Source organism: Anomaloglossus baeobatrachus, chromosome 4, assembly GCF_048569485.1.
Source record: "Anomaloglossus baeobatrachus isolate aAnoBae1 chromosome 4, aAnoBae1.hap1, whole genome shotgun sequence".
Lineage (NCBI taxonomy): Eukaryota > Metazoa > Chordata > Amphibia > Anura > Aromobatidae > Anomaloglossus > Anomaloglossus baeobatrachus.
In genome coordinates this window covers 257,748,624-257,765,031 of record NC_134356.1, presented here as the reverse complement: position 1 = coordinate 257,765,031, position 16,408 = coordinate 257,748,624, and the positions used below count along the sequence as shown (strand labels likewise).

The following is a 16,408-nucleotide window of genomic DNA, read 5'->3' as shown; positions in this document are numbered from 1 at the left end:
ATGCTGACATTGGGGCCTATGGTAGTGCCTCAGATGCCCGTATTTTCCGTTCATCAAGATTAGCCCAACGCTTGCAAGAAAATTCATTATTGATCCCACCCCCAGTTGCCCTACCTGGTACATCTGGACCGTTGGCACCATATGTCATGGTAGCAGATGCAGGATTTGCATTATCCAAACATGTTATGCGACCATATCCAAGGAGATCAATTGATGACAGGAAACAGTACTTTAATTATCGGCTAACGAAAGCAAGACGTTATGTGGAGTGTGCATTTGGTATTTTAGCTAACAAATGGCGCATTTATCACACAACTATTCAGTTGCAGCCAAACTCTGTCAAATCTGTCATCAAGGCTACCATAGTGCTTCACAATTTCTGTCGGATGCATGAAGGAGGAACTTATGTTGATGATGAATCTCAGATAAACCATGTTGTTAATCCAACAGGTGAACCTATGTCTCATAATTCCATGACATCTGGATTACAAATCAGAAAATTATTTACTGATTACTTTAATTGTTTTGATGCTAATAATAATATTGATGTTTGTTAAGATTTTTATGGGTTTATTTTTGTTAAAATGTATTTTTTTCACTTAGACGAAAATGTTTAATTAGTTTAAACAATCTAAGAGCTTAAACCTTACTTGTATTAAAGTGAAAATGTGTTAATCACCAACTGACATTTCTGTTAACAACATGGATTTCTGAATGTTGTATGTATGTGTTTGTACATTTCTGTGTTAGTATCATGATTTTTTGTTTGTTTAAACTTATAAAATTAATAATGTTAATCGTCTATGGAAAAAATGCAATATTATATATAAATTAAAAAAAAAACCAGAATATTTATTTTGAAAACATTTTTTTTTATTAATAATATGCCTATTATTCCAAAAAGTAATGATGTTCTTTTTTAGTTTAAAAAAAAAAAATAATTTCTTGCTCATCTTCTGGAAACTTTTACAAAATTAACATTTGTTTTTTTTCTTTAAACATTTTTCATATACTTTACTTAAAATAGTACACTTGCAAAAATTTTTGCATTGCTTACAATGTTGTGAAATTTTCAACCAATTATGTTGGTCTCATGTTGGACATTTACATAGACATAATAATTGCAAACTTTGTTTTGAGAATATAAGAACTCATCTACCTATCAAATTGGTTGGGTACAAATGTGTTCATAAAAAATTAAACATATCCATGGCATAAAACATATATGTCATCTGGCACAAAATATAATCACACATGCCTTTTTTTGTATTTTTAAGACTCCGAGTTTAAACATTTTTGGCAAACCCTATTTTTTTTTTTGGGTCATTCATCATATTTGTTGGTTGAATGTAAAGATTAACAAAAATGTGTATCATAAGTCTACAAGATCTTCTAGGGAAGTAACCTGAGTGTTGCTGAGTATGTTGTTTTGGGTGGCCTCAGAAATAGTATTTTCAGGAATGGAAGCAGTTGTTTGCTGAACAACATTCATATTACTAACTACAGTAGTGTGTGGAACAGTCTGTTGCATGCTTGTTTGGCCCAACACATTGCCTGTTGTTGAGTACACCTGTGGGTCTACATGGGTAAGTGGGTATTGTGTGTGTGTATGTTGTTGACCTTGAGGATAGTTGACTGATGTTTGTAAGTGTGGTGTAGGTAACATAGTTGAGATTGGATAATGAGGCATCATGAATGATTGTGGGTATGTTGAACCAGGAAACAAGTTAGGTAAAGCACCAATATTTGTGGGTTGAGTACTAAGTAACTAGTACTTGGAGTGGGTTGTAAATTCATATAGTTTATGGGTTGCTGTGAGGTTGCACTTTGTACAGTGCTTAAGGCGCCAGTATTGGTTGAAACATACCCTTGTCTAATTGGTGTTGGGAATACCGTACTTGAAGCAATAGAAGGTTGACCAGATTGTTGTAATACTGGATTAGTGACAATTACTGTTGCCATTGTTGTTTGTGTTGAAATGGTATTTTGATTGTCTGTTGTGTTTGGGACTGTATGTTGTTGCATAATGGTACGCCAATTTTCTATGGCCTCATAAACTCTCACTGGTTCCTGTTCTGCCTGACTAGCTGAAAGTAGGGTCAGCATAGCAGCACGTACACGTTCCTGCCTATCGGATGCAATTTTGGTTAAGCTAGTAGATAAAGACCGACAAAAACGCTCGGCATCTGTTTCTGGAATTAAAGTGTTCATTATGTGAATAATGCGTGTGTCAATTATTTCCGGTAAGGATCTCATTTCCTCAGGTCTGCGGATTCTTCTTGCACGGAGAGGTTGTGGTGCAAAACGTGGAAGTACATTTGTTTGTGTTGATTGTGTTGCTGGTGTTGTTGTTTGTTGTGTTGATGTGCCTTGGTTGTTGGTTTGTGCACTCTCTGTCCCACCATCATGTGATTCAGTTGCTGCTGCTGCATCTTGTTGAATCTCTTGATTTTCACTGTCTTCTCTGCCAGGTTCTTGTTCTGATGCTGAGGTGGCTGTAGCAGAGGGACCAGCTGTTGGTTGTTCATCAGAATCGTCTAGATTATCCTCCGTTCTATATTAAATTAGATAACATATTACAATCATAACATTTATATTTTTAAAATTAACTTCAGAAAATAAATGAATTTTAAAGAAAAATTATTGTTAAAAAAAAAAGAAATATATAACAAAAAACTTACTGTGTTACTTCTAAGATGGGTGCTAGGAAGCTTATTTGTTCATAGTAAACATATCTGCGTTTGCGGCCTTGGCTGGATGATGATGGTATAGGGTTGTACTCCCTTCGGTACTGATCACGTGCTGAACGCCAATGCCTTTTTACCAAGTCAACTGTTGAATTTAACAAAATATGTCACTTGCAACATTCAGCATAATTCTGCACACATTAATGATAATAATGTTTGCTAAATGTAATATACAATTTTAAATAATAAAGGTGGACAAATACATTAGAGGAAAATTCATTATTTTAGATATTCTTCACTAAAACGCATTTTTATACATTCACACATAACAAAATAATATTTCTCAGAAATTATCTTGGAAGTAATTGTGATATAGATTTTAAAAAGGTTTGTTTTTTTATTAACAAGAAAAATTTGCAAAAAAAAAAAGAGAAATATTATTTTATTAATTTAGGTCATGATATTGAAATGTTATTAAAAAAAAAAAAAAAAAAAACAAAATTAACCGAACATGATTAGAAATTGGGATACAAAAATTAGACTAATAAAACATGGAATTGAAATTCACATGACAGTTTTATGTGTTAATTAATTAACTTCATGAAGAATTCAAAATCATATTACAAATTAAAGATTACTTTGAATTTTTGAACTTTAGAAATGTTAGGTAACCTTTTTTAAAATTTAACATTAACTCAATAAATAGATTAATACATATAACAATTCTTCACAAAGTTAATTTTAATAAAAAACAACATTACAATAACAAAACATTCACAGTTTGAAATTATAAAAAAAATATATATTCAAAAAAAACCTCTATAAAAATAATATAAAAACTTACTATATTTAGCACGCTTTGAAGGCGAACATCTATCCCATGCATTATTGGGGTACACTTCCTCAGCAACTTGAAGCCAATGGCGGTCAACTGTCAGTCTGTCATGGTAACCATCAACACGTGTATCCCATAATGGTGGGTGAGTCTCGACAGCTGATATCAGTTTCTCCGTGTCCACCCGTGGAGCCATTATTATATTTGGAAGCAGAAATTGTGCTCAAAAAAGTTCTTTCACTACACAGAACTACAACTGCTTGCTTGCTCACTCCTTCTGCAAATGCAAAGTAAGTTTTGAGCAAAAAAAATATGTTAGCTACGCCACCTGAAAGTATTTGAAATTGTAACAACTTTGAATTTTAAAACACGGACACGGACCACACGGATAGCATACGGAGGCCATCCGTATCACGTACGTGCAAACACGGACCCATAGGATTTAATGGATCCATGAGGACGTTATGCCGGGGGAAAACGGACATGTCAGCGCTTTTTCGGCACGGTCAAACGTAGGCACGGAACGGACACACGCTCCGTGCCAAAACACTGACGTGAGGCTATTTATATTAAAAGGACTGTGTCAACATAAGCACGTGTCTCCGGTACGTGTAAAAAATGCCAAACACGTACCGGAGGCACGGATGTGTGGCGCTAGCCATAGAAAAAGTTTACAAACTTAAAAGAGGAGGAGATTTCAGAAGCAAAGTGCTCCACCGAGAATCCTATTGGATCTCTAAGTTGGACACCAGGGTGCCAATAGGATTAAATATCAGAAAAGATATTTTGTTACAGTATTCCTAAAACACAATTTATTAATCCATTATAATATATAATTTATGAAATTTGATCCTTCTACAATGCAATATACTCATTTGAATAACAATATACATTGTGGAGCCAGTCTCTTCATATGATTTTTGCTACAGTTCTTTCTACACCTACCTTTATGATTGGGATTTCAGCTGACTTTAGTTTGCCTTGAAGGGTCGTATGAGTGCAGTTTTGTGACTTTGCCTGGCATCTCTGAGGGTCCGCGGTTTTCCCTGCTTTTTACGATCTGGTGGATCTATATGTACATTTGCCCACTTTTGTGCTCTCTGGACTTACTACCTGGCCAGGACATGTTTTATTTTTCCAATCAAAAACAAGATAAAACATGAAGCTATATATAGCTCAATACAAGTATTTTTGTTGGGGAATCATTTTTCTTTTTTTCCCCCCGATGATTAGACTGCTATTTTCTTGTGGTTTGATTGAGTCATATGAACTTGAGTTATTGCAAGGTACCTAATACATTACAATATGATTACAATTCCCACTATATGAAATATTCTTACACATTGTATGGACTTTCTGTACAAACATGTAACAAAATAAATTTCTATGCACTGTCATTGTATTATGCATGTGCACATTAATATGTTATGTATGGACAGCAGCATAGAAAACTTTCCCATATTTCTATCATTCTTGACACATTTATATGGGAGCCATTAATCTGATTTAATATAGTTCCTTTTTTGGTACATTTTTAATTTGGTGCACAGATTATTTGTATTGCCTGGTTTCTTACACATAATAACTTATTACAGTATAAATATCTTCAGTGTAGGAGAGGAGAAGCAGGGTTAATGCCGCACTGTCACCAAAAAGGAGGAAAAAGTTGATTTACTAAATAATATTAATACATATTGCTGATTTTTTTCCTGTTTGGTCCTGAATCACTTTGACCTATGAAATAAAATACTTTTATTTAGTAAATCAACATTTTCCTCCTCTTTGGCGACGGCGCGGTGTACCGCCCCGCGGGCTCGGCTGCGGCCGGCGAGCCACTCGGATCCGTGCTCGCACTGCGGGTAGTGGCTCGAGCCTCTATCGGGCCCGGGGGTCACATCGCTCTGCAAGGGAGTTGACTCTACACGCGGGGATTTGGGTGTTTGGTTTGAAGTGATAGTTCGTGACGCCACCCATGGGTTGAGGTGATTGTAGTCACCACCGCTGCGGTGAAGGTGTGGGGGGCCCCCGGGAGCGGTGTAGTAGCGCAGCTAGGTGTTGACCCCTCCGTGGGTAGGGGATATTGGTTCCGGGGTCCAGCAGGCCTGGGCCCGGGTGTAGGGTGTAGTGTTGCGGTGCAGTGCAGCTCACTCTGACACAAGACACTGGAGTCACTGGTAAACCAAATGGATTGATGAACAGGGCCCGCAGCCGGCTGCAGCTTTTCCCAGATTAGGTTGGTAATGTCCGCCTTTCTCCTGCACCTCTGTGTGTGAATATTGACTCCTGTGCCTAGGCACCGGTAGTCCGCTCCCCGACGTGTATCTGTCGTAGGAGCCCATTTGCCCACAGACGCTGGCCCTTTGGATCTCTTACCCTTGGCGGTGGCACTTATCTGGAATGGTTGGACTGTCTGTCAGATACATTCATCACAAACCTGTAAGTGAATGTAAATAAACACAGACACAGAGAAAAATCCTTTTTTTGAAATAATATACAAACACCCCCTCCTTCACCACTTTATTAACCCCCAACACACTGCAGCTCCGGCGTAATCCACACGACGTCCCACGCCGCTTCAGCTCTGCTACATCTGAATATCACAGAGAAAGGCACAACTGACCGCTCTCTGTGAGCTCTAGAGAATGAATGAGCTGCGCAATGAGTGGTGACGTCACTCAGGTCATTTGCAGTCACAGCTTGAGGTTCCCACGGTCCTTCATCTGTGATCGCAGGTAACCTGACCTCAGGTGAAGGTCACTGAGTTCACAGACCTGCATCTCCGAGCAGAAAAAATAAATCACAATTTTTTTGGCCAAGAGATGCAGATTTTGTGTTTAAATGTTTACACCATAGTCCTGCATCCAATCTACACCTCCTGGCAAAAACCGCTGTGTTTTGACACATTTTTTTCGCCGCGATTTTTGCCACGGTTATTCTTCCACGATTTTTGCCTCGTTTTTTGCCAGGAGGTGCACATTTGGTGCTGAAGTCATCTGCGCCAGCTTTCAGCACCAAATTTCCACTTGCTGGCAGAAATTTTTTTTATTATTTTTTTTGGAGGGGCCAAGGGATGCAAATTTGGTGATTACATTTTTACACCATATTCCTGCATCCAATCTACACCTTCTGGCAAAAAAACGCGGTGTTTTGACGCATTTTTTTTGCCATGGTTTTTGCCGCATTTTTTGGTTAGGAGGTGCACATTTGGTGCTAGAGTCATCTGCACCTTCTTTCAGCACCAAACTTCCACTTGCTAGCAGAATTTGGGGGGCCAAGGGATGCAAATTTGGTGCTGAAATTTTTACACCATAGTCCTGCATCCAATCTACACCTCCTGGCAAAAAACGTGGTGTTTTGACACAGTTTTTTGCAGCGGTTTTTGCCGCGGTTATTTTTCTGTGATTTTTGACGCGTTTTTTTGCCAGGAGGTGCACATATTGTGCTGGAGTCATCTGCACCAGCTTTCAGCACCAAATTTCCACCTGCTGACAGGATTTTTTTTTCTTTTTACAGCCTGCCGTTCTCTGAACATGAGCGTGCATGTACCTAGAAATACATGCACGCTCCTGTCAGAAGAGTGCTGCTGTGCCGGTGATGTCAGACTCGTGAGGGTCTGCCAAGCATGACATCACCCGGCACAGCCTTCTGTTCTCTGAGCATGAGCGTGCATGTACCTAGAAACACTGCGGTCCCCCAGTTTTCATCCCCAGCTATGATAATGCTGGCTGGGGGCTGGTATATTCTCAGCCCTCAGCCGCCCAGTATTGCCGCATCTATTAGATGGCACAATCCCGGTACACTACAGGCTCTTCTCGATTGCCCTGGTGCGGTGGCAATCGGGGTAATAGCAGGGGTTAATAGCGGCGCACAGCTGCTACTAAACCCTAGGTTTCTGATGGCACAGGCGTCTATCAGATACCTGCATCACACAAACCTGTAAATGACAGTAAATAAACAAGACACAGAGAAAAATCCTTTATTTGAAATAAAATACAAAACGCGCCTTCCTTCACCACTTTATTAACCCCCCAAAACACACCCCTCCAGCTCTGATGTAATCCACACGATGTCCCACGATGACACATCCAGCCCTGCTTCATCTCAGAGCGAGCAGCCATAGAGAAGATTGCCAGGTCTGAGTGTAGCCTATGACTGAGCCACGATAAGTGATGACCGCAGCAGAGACTGTCACAGGCTGGGGGAGCATCAGCCAGTCGCCAATCACAGATGAGAGGATGGGCGGTGGGCGGGGAAAACACGGAAAGCTGTGTGATTGCGTGCACAGTACAGGAAGTGAAAGTGCGACCCGGAAGCAGTGTGCCGCCATGACACCGAGTCTCGGTAAGTATGAAACTGACGCTTATTTGTTGTTTTATTTATTTTTACTTTATTTGCCGCTTCCGGATAGTGCACCCGGAATCCCGCACCCGGGTTCGGCACCTGGATATCATTGAAACCGCGCAGATCCGGACTTTTACAGTCCAGATCTGCTCAGCCCTAGAGCTGACACATTGTCTATTTTCTTACACAGGCAGGCAACTATGGTACCTCGGGAAGGTCGTACTTCCTAATAGGTTTCAGAACTCGCGGTTCCTTCTTCTGTAAGAACGCCTTATCATGATGGCTTAAATACCCACTGTAAATACCAAAAGGAAGTTAAGAACTCAAGTACAGCAATATACAGAAAATGTAATAAAGTTGAGAAAAAAACCTGGCTATAATATTGTTTTAGTTAACACTAGAGATGAGCGAGCCTCTACAGGCTTGAGTTCGATTCGACGAACGGAGGCCGCTTTTCCGCCGCTTTTCCTTCCGATAATCGCTGTGTCCTCCTGGTAACCAGCACTAATGATAGGACCTTCCGTGACGTCAAAATAGCCATGTGACCAGTCACGTGTCTATTATCTTATTGGCTACAGACTGGTCACATGACTATGACGTCATGCTAGGTCCCGTCAGTGCATCTCTCCGGTAAGCAGTGCTCGTTTGAGCATGTCCTTTTACTGGCAAGATGCTCTGGCACATGATCGGCTTCCCCGTCCATGCATATCAGCGCTCTTTACAGGAGTCAGCCCACATGCAGGGACTAGCTGTCACAGCCGGTAAATAGCGGCACCGGGAATCACGTGATCGGAGCACCGTTGCTATTTTAACCCGTCTGTCAGCGTTGATGTCACCGCATACAGCCAGCAGCCTATGGTCACATACAGAGTGATTACTGCATGGAGCAACAGCATCTTCTTCCCATTCAGTGCTGCCTGATGTAGCAGAGCTGCATAGATTGAAGGGGAAAGAAGACAGAAGAGCAGGATCGTGCAGGGCTGACAGGGAGTAATAAACATGGAGTCTCTAAGTGTGTCTGTGTATTTATTTCTGTTAAAGTATTTTTTCTCTGTGTTGTGTCTTTTTTTAACCCTTTATTGGAGATTCTTAATGGCCGGGTCAAACTTGCCTGACATTAAGAATCTCTGGCTTAATACTAGCTAGAAACACAAAGCTAGTATTAACTCATCATTACCCATCAAGCCACCCAGATTCAGGGCAGCTGGAAGAGTCGGATACAGCGCCAGATGATGGCGCTTCAATGAAAGCGCCATTTTCTGGGGCGGCTGCAGACTGCAATTCGCAGCAGAGGCGCCCAGAAAGCTCGGGCTAACCTGTGCTGCGGATTCCAATCCCCAGCTGCCTAGTTGTATCTGGCTGGACACAAAAATGGGGCAAATCTCACGTCGTTGTTTTTTTTTTTAATTATTTCATGAAATTCATGAAATAATTAAAAAAATGGCTTCCCTAAATTTTTAGTTCCCAGCTGGGTGCAAATAGGCAGCTGGGGGTTAGGGGCAGCCGTACCTGCCTGCTGTACCTGGCTAGCATGCAAAAATATGGCGAAGCTCACATCATTTTTTTTTTTTTAGTTTTTTGGCAAAAAAAATAAAAAATGCTTCCCTGAATTTTCCATTGCCAGTGAAGGTAACAACAAGCAGTGGGGGTTAGCAGCCAGTAGCTGCTTGGATTACCCTTAGCTAGCAATACAAAAAATGCAGCAGGAGCCCATATATATTTTTTTTAATTATTTATTTAAATAACTAAAAAAAAAAATGGGCTTCCCTGTATTTTGTTTGCCTGACATTACAGTACTGTTAAAATAAATCATTAAAAAAAAATGACGTAGCGCTCCGCGGTATTTTTGATTCTCAGCGCAGATAAAGCAGACAGCTACGGGTTGCTACCCCCATCTGCCTGGCGTTACCTTGGCTGGCAATCAAAATACAGGGAAGCCAATTAATTTTTTTTATTTAAAAAAATAGTTTAAAAAAAAATGACGTGGGGTCTCCCATTTTTGATAGCCAGCTAGGGTAAAGCAGACATCTGTAGCCTGAAAACCACAGCTGGCAGCTTTACCGTGGTTGGTGAACCAATGTGGAGGTCAACCCAGGCTTGTTTTTATAATTATTTTATAAATAATAATAATTACAAAAAAAAGTAGGGTCCCCCCAAATTGGATCACCAGCCAAGGTAAAACGGACAGCTGTGGTCTAGTATTCTCAGGGTGGGAAGGTCCATAGTTATTGGCCCTTCACAGCCTAAAAATAACAGGCCGCAGGCGCCGCAGAAGTGGCGCATCCACTAGATGCGCCAATGCTGGCGCTTCACCCCAGCTCATCCCATGCCTTGGTGCACTGGCAAAAAATAGACAAAACAAATTTATTTGAGAAAACACTCCCCAAAACATTCCCTCTTTCACCAATTTATTGTAAGGAAAAAAAATAAGGGGGTCCCACGACGACTCTGGACCGTCTAGAATATGGGGTGACACGCTCAGGGAATGTATCCCCCATTTTCTAGGAGTGCAGACGCTCCATGTGAGGAGTGTGGGTGCAATAAATCTGCACCCACTCTCCCCGAGTCCACAGCAGCAGAGTCCATGTCGTAACTGTTGCTATCAAAGCTGCAATGCCCTGCTCATGAGGTAAGGGAATGCCTAATCAGGAGAACAATTCTACATTTCCAAATATTGGTATTTGCTGATATTTTTGCTATTCCACCTACTATATATTGGGGATAGGATCTTGGAGAAGGAATACACCTTTAAGTCCAGTTATCCAGCTAAATGAATACTAAACAACAGCGCTCGATATTTAGACATGTTTTCTTGTGGCGTATAACGGACTCTCATGTTTGGTAGTCGTTCAGCAGGGCAACTATAAAATCAAATACCTCCATTTGGAAATGTAGTATAGCTCTCCTGAACTATGTTCCTTACCTCATGAGCAGGGCATTGCAGTAGCTTACAGATGCATGGTTACTGCCACTCACTGTGTCTGAACAGAGGAAGCTGAGCTGACAGCCCCTCTGTGCATGCGGCAGCGTTTATTGTGAAGGAGGGGGCTGCGGGGGATCAACGCTGCACAGGTATCGTGGGACACTGGGGAACACCGGTGGGGTTATAGGGGGTGACCTGGCAGGGCCTGGGGAGGAGTTTTCTGTCACCTGTGTCATGGTAAATGCGACAGAAATCAGAGGAGTAGGGTGAATGCAGCCAGCGCGCTGCTGTGCGCGCAGCTATCTTGGATTTCCAGGAGGAGGTCGGGGCGGGGGGCACTTTGGCGACACCGGGGGACCGGGGAGGAGATTTATCTCCCATCTGACATGTTTGTTCATTCCAGATGGGAGATAAATAATTTTTTTTTTATTCAACTTTTTATTTTGAAAAAGATTTTTAAACATGTTGTACAACAGAAAAGAAAAAAATAACACACAGACATGCAGTTACATGAATAGATGTACCATTGCACAAGTATGCTTACAGATGGACTATATCATTAACACTCTAATTGTCAAATAGAAGGTGGAAGGTGCCCCCTGAAACCGGTCTAAATCCCGAGTATCAGTCACTCCAATCCTATATTCCGACCCTACATCTGGTAGGTGTCCACAAGGGCATCCCAAAGAGACCATGTCACTGTGAACTTATCCATTGTATTATGGAGCTGGGCTGTGAGCTTTTCCATATTCCTGACATCTTTTATTCTGGCATATAGATCTGAGACAGAGGGCAGGGCTACCCTTCTCCAGAACAGTGAAATTAGACACTTGGCCGCAGTAAGGACATGGAGTAAAAGCTTTAGTTCAGGTTTGCTTAGAGACGGTGGGAGGGCATTCAGCAAATACACTACCGGATCTCTGGTCACATTACCACCCACCAATCTGCCAATCAGGGACTCCACCTCCTCCCAGAAGCCATCGATGATCGGGCATGTCCAGAATATATGGTATTGGGATGCTCCCCCAAGGCCACATCTCTAACACACGTCTGGATAGGTACGGTTAAATTTGTGAAGGAGTTCTGGTGTGTGGTACCATGTCATGAGGATCTTTACTTGGTTTTCCTTATAAAGAGTGCTAATTGAGGACCTAAATGTCCTAGCCCATATTACTGACCAGAGTGCATCTGAAAGGGGGCGTCCAACCCATCCCTCCCATCTCTTCATGTATGAATGCTTCAGTGCCTCCGGTGAGTCCCCGATTATCAGAATGTTATAAATGGCCGAGATCAGTCCCCTGGTCGAGGTCCTGCCAGAGCAAAGGGTTTCGAATGCTGTGGGACGCCGCACCCCCGCCTGTCCCATAATGTCTGTGAAAAAATGTGATACCTGTTGATATGAGGAATATAGATGGAGAGGTAGGTTGTATTGATATCGTAAATCCGAAAATGGCTTCAATTTCAGCGTAACCGGGTTGACCACATCCCGAAAACAGTAGAGGCCCGCCTTCGCCCACTGCCCCGTCACCCCCGGATTCATGCCCTTTGTCAAGTGTGATGTGAACAAGAAAGGGGTCAACAGGGAAGACTGTGAGGCCAGCTGGAACTTCATTCTACACTGTCGCCACACCTCTCTCGTAAACGCCATCGGGCCTAGGAGGTCTCTGGAGGGGGTTTCACTAGGGCGTCCCCATATTAGAAAGCTGGGGTGGAAAGGTGCCATCCAAAGCTTCTCTATCTCCGTCCACTTGTTAAAAGCCGGCAGGGTCGTCCATGACGCCAGGCTGCGCAGGTGTGCGGCATAGTAATAAAGCTTAAGATTCGGACACGACAAGCCCCCCTTTGTACGTGGTGCATATAGTACTGAATCTGGGATGCGGTGCCTTCCTGAGTGCCATATAAATTGCAAGAGTTTTGATTGGACTTTTTTCAATACCCCCAGGGGAACCCGCACCGGGAGTGTTTCAAACAGATACAGAAATTTAGGGATAACTGACATTTTAATTGTAGCGATTTTACCCAAAAAAGAGATCTGTAATGATGACCATTTTTTCAGACTATTTTCCACTTCGCGTATCAGGGGCGGGAAATTGGCTTGGTATAATGTTTTATAACTGGGTGTTATTTTGACTCCTAAATATCGTAGGGAATCTGAACGCCAGGATTATTTAAAATTTTGTTTGAGGGTCTGTAATTTAGTTTCTGGGATGTTGAGCGGCAAGGCCTCTGTTTTGTCGGAGTTAAGTTTATAACCCGAGAGTCTAGCGTATTGAGTTAGTACTGCGTGTAAGTTTGGTAGGGAAATGACGGGATTAGTCAGGGACAACAGGACGTCGTCTGCAAATAGGGCCACTTTAAAGGATTTATCCCGCACCTTGACCCCCATAATGTCCGGATTGAGTCGAATATGTGCTGCCAGTGGTTCAATGCTTAGGACATATAGCAAAGGAGACAGAGGACAGCCCTGCCTAGTTCCATTTCGGGTGGGCAGGGGATTTGAGTGTGCATGAGGGAGGCGAATTGTCGCCGCAGGGAGAGAATACAAGCCCCGCAGGGCTGAGACAAATGGTCCCGACAGGCCGAAGTGGCCCAACACAGAAAACATGAAGGACCAATCCAGCCTATCGAAAGCCTTCTCCGCGTCTAGTCCCAGAAGAAGTGCTTCCACTCCTTCCCTATTCACCACTTCTACCAGATCTAAGATCCTTCGGGTGTTGTCCCCCGCCTGTCGATAGCGAACGAAACCTACTTGGTCTTTATGGACCAGCTGTGGAACCAATTATTTAGGCGGTCCGCTAACAGTTTGGTGAATATTTTGAGATCAGAATTTAAGAGGCTGATAGGGCGATAGCTCGCACATTCCATGGGGTCCCCACCCGCTTTAGGGATGACAGTTATGTAAGAGTGTAAAAAAGTATTTGGGATGTCCTCACCCTTCATAAAAAGATTGAAAAGATGAGTCAAATGAGGTGACAGTTCTCCCAGGAAGGTTTTATAATATAGGTAAGTAAACCCATCCGGGCCCGGAGCTTTGTGGTTTGGGAGGTCTTTAATGGTCTGATGGATCTCATCCGGGAGTATTTCTTGGTTAAGATCCTCCAGAGCCTCCCGGGACAGTTTTGGAAGGTGACAGTCAGTCAAATAATCATTCAATATTGTTGTTCTATCTGGGTGGGACATTGATAATGACGGAGGAATAGAGTACAAGGATGTGTAGTATGCGTGGAAGAGTTGTGCGATTTTTGTAGGATCATAATGAGGGGTGCCCAAAGTATCCTTTATGGCGCAGGGGGCGGAAGTTATCGTTTGGTCCCGAAGCCTTCTGGCCAGCATCGTATGTGGTTTATTGCCATACTCATAATACTTCTGGCATGAGTAACGTAGGAGCTTTTCTATTTTCCCGTGTGATATCTCTTTTAATTTAGTTCTAAGGTCTATTACCGCTTTCAGGCGGGTCTTAGAGGGGTGGGTGCAAAGGCATTCCTCCGCTGATTGGAGGTCTATTTCACATTGATGATAAAGTTGCTGTGAGTCTTTTTTGAGCTTGGAAGAAATGGCTTTGCACTCCCCTCTAATAACCACCTTGTGGGCTTCCCATATCACTGGGAAAGATGGAGGGGTCTGAGAATTCTCCTCAAAGTAATTCTGTATAGCCTTACGGATAGATTCTCGAGAAGTAGGGTTGGTGAGTAGGGATTCATTTAATCTCCAGTGGGTTCTTTTTGAGGGAACATTTGTTAAATTAAGGTGTAGTAGTAAAGGGGCATGGTCTGACCACGTTATACTGCCTATTTGTGCTTGTTGGAGTGTTCTAAGAGTGAGAACATTACCAAAGAAATAATCGATTCAACTATGGGAATTATGAGGGTGTGAGAAGAAGGTGTATTGTCTTGCTTGCTATTAATTCTCCACAGATCAAATAGTTGGTATTTATGGATCAATTTGCGAAATCCCGTAGACAGATTAGATGACTTACATGGGCTTGTGGAGTGTGCGGGTGCTAGCATTTTATCAGCTCTGTGTGAGAACACCATATTAAAGTCCCCCCCTATAATGTGAATGACCCCCCGGTCTGACGGGAGGCGTGAAAGGACCGAAGAAACAAATCTATTCTGATTAGAGTTTGGGGCATAGAGGTTACATAGGATTAATTTCATCCCATTCAGAGTGCCCTGGATGATCAGGTAACGACCCGAGGGATCTGCTTCCCACTTACTCACTTGAAGTGGGCAAGTGCGAGAAATTAGTATAGCCACCCCAGCTTTCTTTTTTGTATTTGTAGCCGAAAAGGATTGAGGAAACCAATGGCGGGCAAAGTTAAAAGAGTTTTTTTCCGTCAAGTGTGTCTCTTGCAGAAACACCACATCCGCCAGTGATTTTCGCATCTCCTGGAGAACCAGCCTCCTTTTAACATCGGAATTCAACCCCTTCACGTTAAGGCTCATCAACGTAGCCATCCCGGTGTCTTAATGTAAGCTAGTGTAAGGACTAGTGTTTGAGACTGTCGCTTGATGTGTATGGTAGATATACTCCCTGGGCCCTTCTGAAACAGAGCACCTCTACTATAGTAAGTTGCATACCTGTGAGTACAACCAGAACAATAAAGAATAAACCAAAACATACCTATGTTCTACTAAAAAATAGAAACTCTTCAATTATGCAATAAGGGTAATGAATCAACCCCGACCGTCCACTACGCCACCAGCAGAGTCGACTTACTTTTATACAAAGTTAAGGGTATCTCACTAAATATAACCTGCACTATAAACCAAAGTGCGAATCAATTAGTACGACTCTGCAGAAGGGTGAGTGGCGGAACCTCATAAACCGGACTAGGGATCCAAACCTCCCCCCCCGGGATTTTTTTTTAAGAAGGAGAAAGTCCCAGGAAAAAGGGAAGCAATATAAGCAGACCAGTTGACCCCCTGAAATTCCCATATGAGATAAAAAAAATGACTGTAAAATCACGGGAAAAAGCAATCAGGTAGGTCCTTCCGCTCTTGGGCCTCTAGGTCGCCGTTTACGTGCTGCTGTGGCTGGTTGCCAGGTCTGAGGAAGCTGCTGTATCTGTTGGGGCAGAGTCCAATCTGGTAGATCCGGGACAGGAAGGTCAAATGCCCGGCAAAAGGACTCCAAGTCTGCAGGGGTCCGAAGGCTGGCCGACGTCTCCCCTCGCCGTGCAGATAGGCTGAACGGGAACCCCCATCTATAGAGGATATTATTGGCCTTTAGGGATGACAGTAATGGGAGGAGGGCCCTCCGCTGCTGTAGTGTCAACCATGAGAGATCCTGAAACAGTTGAATCTTAGTATCTTGGTACATCGCTTGTTTTGGCGGTCGTGCTCTGAACATTATTTCCTCTTTAAGTTGGAAGTCCACGATGTGACAAATGTCTCTCAGGTTCCCTGTCAAATTTTTGGGGCGCAAAGCCCTGTGTGCTCTGTCCATAGGAATTGGGCTATCAGGAGGACGCTGGAGGAGGGAGTTAAATATGGTCTGCAGGATTTTTGTAACGTCCTCCTTTATTTGGGCCTCAGGAACACCTCTGACCCTTATATTGTGGCGTCTGCCTCTGTTGTCAAGATCTTCAATATGACGTTGTAACTCTCTTATGGCGTCGGC

At 42.7% G+C, this 16,408-nt stretch overlaps 1 protein-coding gene across 1 annotated transcript; it reads right to left on the bottom strand.

The window, feature by feature from the left end:
- Positions 1-463: 463 nt before the first annotated feature.
- Positions 464-3,966, bottom strand: LOC142302381 (uncharacterized). Its single transcript, XM_075343436.1, has 4 exons — positions 3,532-3,966; positions 2,682-2,832; positions 1,776-2,554; positions 464-480 (listed from the first exon to the last, which is right to left on the bottom strand). The coding sequence occupies exons 1-4, from the start codon at positions 3,716-3,718 to the stop codon at positions 464-466; spliced, it is 1,134 nt and encodes a 377-aa protein (XP_075199551.1). The 5' UTR covers positions 3,719-3,966.
- Positions 3,967-16,408: the final 12,442 nt, after the last annotated feature.